Source organism: Bubalus kerabau, chromosome 1, assembly GCF_029407905.1.
Source record: "Bubalus kerabau isolate K-KA32 ecotype Philippines breed swamp buffalo chromosome 1, PCC_UOA_SB_1v2, whole genome shotgun sequence".
NCBI classification, from domain to species: domain Eukaryota; kingdom Metazoa; phylum Chordata; class Mammalia; order Artiodactyla; family Bovidae; genus Bubalus; species Bubalus kerabau.
Window position 1 is genome coordinate 218,439,053 of NC_073624.1, and position 10,022 is coordinate 218,449,074.

Genomic DNA, 10,022 nt, shown 5'->3' on the forward strand with positions numbered 1-10,022 from the left:
TTGAATCATCAATCCCTATTAAAAAGGAAGAGCACTAGCTTTTTCAAGAATTTAGGAATATGTCTTAGAATATCTTTGTAACTTGCTTTAGTGACTTATCATATAGGGTTCTGTACATAGTTCCTCATTGCTAAGCAAGAAGGAGCTCATATCACAAACTCCAAAAACCTTCTCTCAAGGACTTCACATTCTCATAGCAAGAGATCTGCAGTGTAGTAGGTAATCATTTATATCTATCCTACAACTGCTGCTTCTCAAATGTCTAAGAGGATTAATTAATTAATAATATCAAAAGCAATACAAACTAACAGTCTAAGGATATAACCCTATGAGTAAGACAGGCTTCTAAAAAATTTGTTCCACTTAAGATAAATGAGTTTTTAACTCTATTTTAGTTAAAAGCTAAGGAGAAAAAGTATAATTCACTAGTAGGACAAAATCTAAACATCTACCACATCAAAAAGACATCTCATGTTCAAGATGTGCCCCCAAATAATACAGAAGCAGGAGAAATACAAGCAGGAGTGATAGATGAAACAAGACTGGTCTAAATCAACTATACTTCAATTTTTTTTTTTTTAAAAAGCAGAAAGACCAAAATCATTGAAACTGAACGATGGGTTCATTAGTGGCTTATTATACTATGTGATCTTCATTGTTGTTCACTCAGTCATGTTTGACTCTTTGTGACCCCACGGACTGCACCACGCCAGGCTTCCCTATCCTTCACCATCTCCCCAAGTTTGTTCAAACTCATGTCCATTGAGTTAGTGATGCCATTCAACCATCTCGTCCTCTGTCATCCCCTTCTCCTCCTGCTTTCCCAGCATTGGGGTCTTTTCTAATGAGTCAGCTCTTCCCAACAGGTGGCCAAAATACTGGAGCTTCAGCTTCAGTCCTTCCAATGAATATTCAGGACTGATTTCCTTTAGGATGGACTGGTTTGATCTCCTTGCAGTCCAAGGAACTCTCAAGAGTCTTCTCCAGCACCACAGTTCAAAAGCATCAATTCATCAGCACTCAATCTTCTTTATGGTCCAACTATCACATCCATACATGACTACTGGAAAATCCACAGCTTTGACTAGACGGACCTTTGTTGGCAAAGTAATGTCCCTGCTTTTTAATATGCTGTCTAGGTTGGTCATAGCTTTTCTTCCAAAGAGCAAGCATCTTTTAATTTCATGGCTGCTATGCTATCTCCTTTTGTGTAATATTCCAAAATAAAAACAGCTCCAAAGAAAAAGATACCTTAAGGGGATAGATACGACAGAAATTTCTGTCACAGTAAGAATTAAGTATGTAGTAAGCAAATTCTTTTGTGTATAGGTATCTTTAAAACAGTTTTTGGTTCAAAAATCCGAACTTTTAAATCTCCAAGACAATTTTCAGTTTTCTTTGAATAAATCTTTAGCAGAAAAATACTGAGGAATAGGTCTAAATTACTAAGAGAAAAAAAAGGCCAAAAAAATTTTCAAAACTGCCCAATGCTTTGACTTTTTTCTATATAATGAAAATCACCAAATTTCTTTTCTGCTCTAAAAATATTATTGAAAATAAGAATATCAGTGTTGTTCCTCATTATACCCACTTCTAAAAAGCTTATAACTTCACAGGATAGAAACAAAAAAAAAGGGGATGGAGAACTATAAATTTCATAAAAGCATGAGTGTCTGTTAGATAAACAGTAAACTTTTATTAGAGAATATGGCAAATCCATCAAAAGTGCCAAAGAGTCTCTTTTCATTTGTAACAAATTTGACTAATGCATTTAGGGACAACTAAAAGGAGTAATAACACAGAAGAAGAAAAACTATCACATCCATATGCCCAGTCCAAAATAAAGGAAAGAAAGGTAAACTCTTCTCAAAAGATTCCCTAGAGGTCACAATTTCATTCTGAGAAAAACATTAAGTTTTCTATTCTTGGCTTCAAATTGTTAAGTAACTACAACTTGAAAATATGACAGAATATACTGGAGATAAACCCTGTTATCTTCCTTCCCAGATACATCTCCAAAATTAAGAGAGAAAGCAAACAAGTAAATGCAATTAACTAATTACTCATTTGTAACTCACCTGCAGGAAACATGAATCGAATTTCTCTTTCTGCTGCAGCAAAATCATTACTTCCATGAAGTGCATTTCTTAGCTCATCTGTGCCATAAATCGCCCTCAGACTGAAAGCAAGTTAGAAATGATGACCACCCAATCTGACATTCTTTCCTTACTTTTTACTTGTGTATTCTAATTAGAAATTTTACAGAAGCATCTCCACTTCTCACACATGGAGGTTTTAATCTATTTTGATTTTAAGCATAAATCTATCTGCATGAGGGTCAAATATATTTAAATATGCAGGAGAGATATACTGAAAAAATAGTTATGGGTGAAAAAGAGGTGTTATCTTGTGACAAGTGAAAAAACAATGGTATTTTCAAAAGTGTCAAGAACTCAATGTCCTCTGGTTTCTAAACATTAAAGATAATGCTGAAAATCTGAGTTTCTAATCTCTATTACCAACATTCTATGAAATACCATCCCAATTATCCCATGAAAATTCCTATACCAGTGGCAGTTTAATTCAAGAATGAGAGGAAAATAAGGCTAGTCAACCATAAATCAAACATTCTCTGAGACCTTTTGTGGTATTTGATATTAAAGTACACATTTAAGTAGTTAAAACACAGAATGAACCTTCCCCACCCAACCCTGCATCACCACCAAAAAAAAAAAAAAAAAAAAAATCAGGTTATTCAGGAAAACTTTCAAATTAAAGGAAATTCTTATTACAATGAAATCAGATTTTTTCATTTTCATAGTTGGATTCCATTTCTCCTCTAGGAAAGTTACCTGTCTGGGTGTGTCTCCTTAGCTACTAAGCTATTACTTGGTCCCAAGAGTTCTTTCCAGTAAGAGATGGCGTTATATCTAGCTAATATCATGGCAACAAGTGGTCCAGAACTCATGTAAGCTGTTAAATTGGGGAAAAACATTTTCCCATATTGTTCCACATAAAAGTTACTACAGTGCTCAGGGCTGAGATGTAGTTTTCTTCTCTAAAAGAGAAACAAAGTCAACAAAAGCATTATTGACAGTTCAGTAATACCTCATTAAGTCACTAATGGGCTTCCCTTGTAGTTCAGCTGGTAAAGAATCAGTCTGCAATGCAGGAGACCTGGGTTCAATCCCTGGGTTGGGAAGATCCCCTGGAGAAGGGAAAGGCTACCCACTCCAGTATTCTGGCCTGGAGAATTCCATGAGCTGTATGTATAGTCCATGTGATCGCAAAGAGTTGGACACGACTGAGCGACTTTCACAAGTCACTAATAACTTGAAATAGTACCAATCTGACCACAAAAGACACACGTGTACCCCAATGTTCATTGCAGCACGTTTACAATAGCCAGGACATGCAAGCAACCTAGCTGTCCATCAGCAGACAAATGGATAAGAAAGCTGTGGTACATATGTGCAATGGAATATTATTCAGCTATTTAAAAGAATGCATTTGAATCAGTTCTAATGAGGTGGATGGAGCCTATCATACAGAGTGAAGTCAGAAAGAAAAACACCAATACAGTATTATTAACACATATATATGGAATTTAGAAAGATGGTAACAATGTCCCTATATGTGAGACAGCAAAAGAGACACAGATGTAAAGAACAGACTGTTCTGTTCTGGACTATGTGGGAGAAGGCAAGGGTGGGATGATTTGAGAGAATAGCATTGAAACATGTATATTACCATATGTGAAACAGATTGCCAGTCCAGGTTCGATGCATGAGACACGGAACTCAGGGTCAGTACAGGGATGACCCTGAGGGATGGGATGGGGAGGGAGGTAGGAGGGGGGTTCAGGATGCGGAACACGTTTACACCCATGGCTGATTCGTGTCAATGTATGGCAAAAACCACTACAATATTGTAAAGTAATTAGCCTCCAATTAAATAATTTTTTTTAAAATGTAGGCTGTAAATTATTACTTAAGAAAAACTACTCTTGTTTGGCAGCCTTCTTCAACCTATGGTATGTTAATGGTGGCTCAGCAATAAAGAATCCACTTGCCAACGCAGAAGAAACAGGTTCGACCCCTGGGTCAGGAAGATCCCCTGGAGAAGGAAATGGCAACCCACTCTTGTATTATTGTATGGGAAATCCCATGGACAGAGGAGCCTGGCAGACTACAGGCCTTGGGGTCACAAAAAAGTCAGACATGACTTAGTGACTAAAAAACAACAACATTAATGACAAAATAATCTTATCTCCTTAAAGTAAAAACATGCCAATCTTCAATATCTTAATACATACTTCGTATAAAGTAAAAAATACTTTAGAATATTCCAAATTCATCTTTCCCTATCTATTTGTGAAATTTTCCTACATTATTTTAGAGAACTGATCTCATTATGGTACTTTGAAGTAGTATGCAACATGATGCAGTAAACAAGTTTTTCACTTGTTTACTTATTCTGGTTCTGCCATAAATATGTTGATTCAGAAAGAGCTTAAGATAAGTAGTTAGCATTAAGCTTGTTAATTTGAAAGAAAATGAAATGTTTGAGACAAAGAAACATTAATTTCTTTCACAAATGAGAAGCTATAGGAATTATTAAATTTAAAAAAATCATAGAAGCCAAGTCAGTCATTCTTCCAATTTTTCTATTTTAACTCCATTCACAAGTCACTTCCTGCTTACTCAACTGCTGTTCAAAATTGCTGTTTAGAGAAACCAAATCTAATCACACGCAGAAATGACAAATCTACCATCATTCAGCTATCTAAGATTCACATTTATTGCTCATTAAACACCTGGAATAAAAGAATTTGTATTTCCAAAAAAAAAAAAAACCCACAAAACTATCCTATGTCTTCAGGTTTCAGAAACTTGATAAAATTGCTTGGTTTGTAGAGAGGGATCTAAACTGCCGCAGTTCAAGAAGCCTGGAAAGATGCTTACTAGGTAGTTCAACACTGCTATGAACAGTCTCTACTGGACAAGAGCTAACATTCTCACAGTCAAGGATCAGTTATGGAAGCCTGCTAAGTCACTTTAGTCATGTCAACTCTTTGCAACCCCATGGGCTGTAGTCCTCCAGGCTCCTCTGTCCACGGGATTCTCCAGGCAAGAATACTCGAGTGGGCTGCCATTTCCTTCTCCAGGGATCGTCCTGACCCAGGGATCGAACCTGAGTCTCTTATGTATCCTGCAGGCAGGTTCTTTGCCACTAGCTCCACCTGGGAAGATCTAGTACTATTAAAAAAAAAAAAAAGTGCTGACATCTGTTTTCATATTAAAATTCATATAGTCAAGAAATAGAAGAAATGAGAAGTGATAACAGCACTTGATTTAGTATAATCGTTGATTCTATTATTTTAAAATTAAGACATGCCTGTATTTGTGATTCTCATGCCTATCGGTTTGAGTAATTTTGTTATTGCTGGGTTAAAAATCTCATCTGTTGCACTGTAAGCACTTAACTGCCATATATCCCTTAACAAGCAAGGGAAGCTATCTTTTGCAGGTATGCCAGCTAATGTAGCATAATTTTAAAAACTGAGACCTCATTTTAAAGTAAAGTTGAAAAAAAATAAAGTTGATACTGAATCAATGATTCCATCAATTGCTTCCAAATTAGATCAGATAAACTTTTTTGTAATTTAGATTAGTATTTTCATGAGATAATTCTCTGGCAGTCCAGTGGTTAGGATGCTGTGCTTTCACTGTAGAGGACATGAATTCAATCCCTGGTCAGGGAACTAAAATCCTGCAAGCCATGGCCAAAAGATAAGTAAATAAACAAAAAACAAAACAAAGTATTTTCACAAAGAGAAGTGAACTTAATATCAGAAAAGGAGGTTGGTCCAGTGGGTAAGACTCTGTGCTCCCAATTCAGGGGGCCTTGGTTCAATTCCTGGTCAAGGAACTAGGTCCCACATGCCACAAGAGTTTGCTGTGGCCCCCACCAAAAAAAAAAAAGGTCCTGCATGCAGCAACTAAAGATCCTGACTGCTACAACTAAGACCCAGCACAGCCAAATAAATAAATTAAATATTAAAAAAAAAAGGAACCAATAGTTTGTTGTAACACAGGAAAGACTGCCACCTACTAAAAGAACACATCATTTTTTAGAAGGTTTTTTCCTAGACGGGAAAAGAAAGCCTCAAGTTCAATGAACTCTCAACTACAATAAAGCCTATTTTAAAGCGTATAATACATAGGACAAAAATGATTCCACTGACAAGAGACACCTGGAACAGCAAAGTCATAGAGACAGAAAGTAGAATAGTGTTACCAGGGACTGGGGAGAGGGCTAAGCACAAAGCTAGTGTTTAAAGGGTACAGAGTGTCAGTTTGAGATGATGAAAAAGTTCTAGAGATGGTCAGTGGTGACAGTTGCACAACAATGTGAAGGTACCCTAATGCCTTTGAACTGAAACAGTTAAAAAAGTAAATTTTATGTTGTATATATTTTATCACAATTAAACCAAAAAGAAGCATACTACATACCAAGATGTTCTTTGGTTTAAAATTTATCGCTGACTAGAGAAAGTGCAATGGCACCCCACTCCAGTACTCTAGCCTGGAAAATCCCATGGGTGGAGGAGCCTGGTAGGCTGCAGTCCATGGGGTCACGAAGAATCAGATACGACTGAGCGACTTCACTTTCACCTTTCACTTTCATACACTGGAGAAGGAAATGACAACCCACTCCAGTGTTCTTGCCTGGAGAATCCCAGGGACAGGGAAGCCTGGTGGGCTGCCATCTCTGGGGTCGCACGGAGTCAGACACGATTGAAGTGACTTAGCAGCAGCAGCAGAGAAAGTGTTAAATATTAACATTTACACTGGTTTTTTTTTTAATAAGAAGTTTTAATTTCTATCACTTGCTGCTTAATTACTTTTTCACTAATTCTTTTCAAACTTTTAAAAATCAAATTGGAAACTTTGTCTTATTTGTATGTTTTGTCTTTCTTCTAAAATTAATGAGTAACATACTTTGGGGATTAAAAAATTCAAAGCAATATAAAAAGGTTCATACTGAAAAATCTGATTCCCATTCCTGTCCTAATTCAGCCTGTTCTTCCTTACCTTCTATATGCAACCATTTTTTAATGTTTATTTAAAATTCACTTTGTAAATTCTTCTAAATTCATTTTGTAAATACTGGCAAACAGGAATATATATTACTTTTTCTCTTTCTATCATAGAAAAAAGCTACACATTGTTCTGCATCTTGGTTTTTTCCCTAGCAGGACACAGAGAGGTTCTTTATTGCTCTTTTTACAATTAGTTGCATAGTATTCAATTTGGCAGATTCATCAGGGCGAATTTAACCAATTTCCTAATGCGGGGTTGTTTTCAATTTTTTGCTTGTAAATAAACAATGCTACAAAAAATTACCTAGATATATGTCACTGAATATTAATACACAAGTTATAGGCGAGATTCCCAGTAGTACTACTGCTGGGTCAAAGGGAAGATGCATCTGTAAATACTGATAGATAATTGCCAGATTCCCTTCCATAGGGGTTATGTCATTTACTTTTGTATTCTTGCCAGATGGTAGTTCAGTGTCATTTTAATTTGCTTTTTTCCTGCTTAAAGATTGAGCATCTTTTACCATGTTTTAGAAGCATTTTTATTTCTTTTTCCATGACCATCCACATGTACTGCCCATTTTCAACTGAATTTTTATCCTGTTTTAGGAGCTTTTTATACATTTGGGAGATTAGTCTTTATGAGTTACAAATATTTTTTCCAAGTTTGTCACCTGTGTTTTGACTTTGCTTATTATGCTTATTTGGCCATGCTCAAGTTTTTTATGTTTATATTTTTATCAATCTTTTATTTTGCAGTACCCAGTAAAAAGGCTGTCCCCTTCCAAGAATAAAAAGAAATTCAGCCATTTGTCTTCTAGAGTTTATATGGTTTAATTTTTTAATATTTAAATGTCAAATCCATTTGGAATTTATCCTGGTATATATAGTATAATATTTGAATCCAAGTTTTTTTTTAAGTGGCTACCCAGTTTTCTAACAACATTTATTTAAAAGCTCATCTTTACCTGAATCTTTTAATTATATTATTTCTTTATACATTCTTGCATTACTACTCCCTTAAACTTTCTTGTAGCATCTCACCCTCAGCCTCCATGTATCCTTCTAAGTTCATTCAAAAACCCATCTTTCTGAAGACTGAAGTTATCTTTTTAATTTTTTAAAAGACTCAACAAGCAATATGACACTGAACAAATATAATAAAAAGTGAAATTTCAAATAAGAATGGTACAAAAAAGGAAAATTTTAAATATTCCATTCTATTTGATAATCTTTATATATTCATTTTCAAACTACTAACTGCAGAACAAGGAAAAGGCTTAAAACATTAAATTAAAAAAAATACAACTCAACAGTCTAAAAATTCATCAAGAGAAGATCAATAGACTGTGGTTTACTAGGACAGAAGAGTATTTACACAGAAGTTAGATTCAGATGTAATGATCTGGCATGCTATCTGAGGGAGGGTAAAGAGGGTCCAGGGAGGGCGACCGTCCTACTTTATGGGGGAAACATATTTGTAAATGCATACAAAAATTCCGGAAGAAAAGAGTGTGTTAAGTGATTGTCTCTGCAGATTGAGACTTGAGTTGGGAGAGGAGAGATGGGAAAAAGAAGTTTTACTTCTCAATTTATATATTTTTGGAAAATTATCAAATATAACTTTTATATTCAGAAGAGTAAACCTAAATTTCATGCTAAATACTAAGGATCAAACTGGGCTAACACATATACATAAGCATTTTTAAAAGGTAAAATCAAAGGTATTCTAAAACAAGTTTAGGGATATAACTCTATGAGTAAGAAGAGTTTTCAAACATATCTTTTACTTAAGATAAAGTGAATTTTTAATTCTATTTTAGCTAAAAGCTAAGGCAGAAAAGTCTAATTCAGTAGAGAGGAAAAAAACATGATCATACTGCCCAGAAGTTACCTGAACAATGGTGAATCCAGATCTGAGAATAATATCTTGTATCTCCTCCTCTTTGTCAACAATATCTGGTTTGATAATAGCCAGAGTCTTTTCTACATAGATCTGAGGTGGGGGCATTGATAGCTCCATTCTGGCTTTTCAGCTACAACTTAAGATTCTTCACGCGTATCAACTGCAATGACATGCACCCGCACCCCCAACTTAATGTAATTGTGACTAAACAGCATTATCAGGTGCTTGATTTTTATTAATTTATAAAGCTGGAAACTGTCATAGTTTTTTCCACATGCAGTGTCTCAGTAATAAGATTTTTACTCTGTCTCCTGCCATGCGTTTTCCTAGGTGCTTTCATTAAATTAGGAGAGCCCAAGGAGCAAGGCAAAGCCGAGGACCCCAGGGGCCCAGGAGGAGACTAGGTCTGCAACTCTCCACGCCACTCAGCACCACCCTCCACAGTACACACACACACACCCTCTCTCCACCCTCTCCTGCCACCAGGACGCTTAGGGTAAGGCCCGGCTGGAAAGCAGGATTCCTGGGTCCCCTGAATCTCTGTGGGCTGCACCCCCAGATTCCTTCAGAGTCCGGCCCTCATCTAGGCACTCACCTTAGCCTGGGCTCCTTTAGTGTCACAGATTGTTGCTAGGAGACCAGAAACCCAGCTTGGAGACGGTGGCTGCAGAGGGCCAATTCCAGTAGAGCACTTCACAGTCTTTGGCTAGCTCCTTTTAGCCAAGAAAGGGAACCTGCCACAGGGATTTTTATCCCCTTGCAAATCTTAAAACCAATAGATGTTTTCTAACATTTTCCTCATAATTTATTTTATTTCATCCTCCTAGTCATTCGAAGGACACTTGTATTATCTCCACTTTACAAATGATGAGATGAATCATTGGTGCTCTCCCTCATCCTACCCCCAGAACCTTCCCTTGTATGTAAGAAAATCCATGTCAGATACCTTCCATATTTCACCAGACAATGTTATCCCCTCTACTCCCAGCTTCTATAATCATTAAAAGGTAA

The 10,022-nt window shown here is 36.3% G+C and overlaps 1 protein-coding gene across 2 annotated transcripts in view; it reads right to left on the reverse strand.

The window, feature by feature from the left end:
- Window positions 1-9,352, reverse strand: part of NME5 (NME/NM23 family member 5) — a 37,414-nt gene extending 28,062 nt beyond the window's left edge. Inside the window, exons 1-3 of one of the 2 annotated variants that reach the window (XM_055554749.1) lie at window positions 9,000-9,352; window positions 2,853-3,058; window positions 2,079-2,179 (exon numbers count right to left, since the gene is read on the reverse strand). In XM_055554749.1, coding sequence (XP_055410724.1) covers window positions 2,079-2,179; window positions 2,853-3,058; window positions 9,000-9,128 — 436 coding nt within the window. In that variant the 5' untranslated portion in view covers window positions 9,129-9,352. Of the gene's footprint in view, window positions 1-2,078; window positions 2,180-2,852; window positions 3,100-8,999 lie in introns of those variants that run through there. The other variant, XM_055554740.1, reaches the window with a different exon arrangement.
- Between the last annotated feature and the right edge of the window lie 670 nt (window positions 9,353-10,022).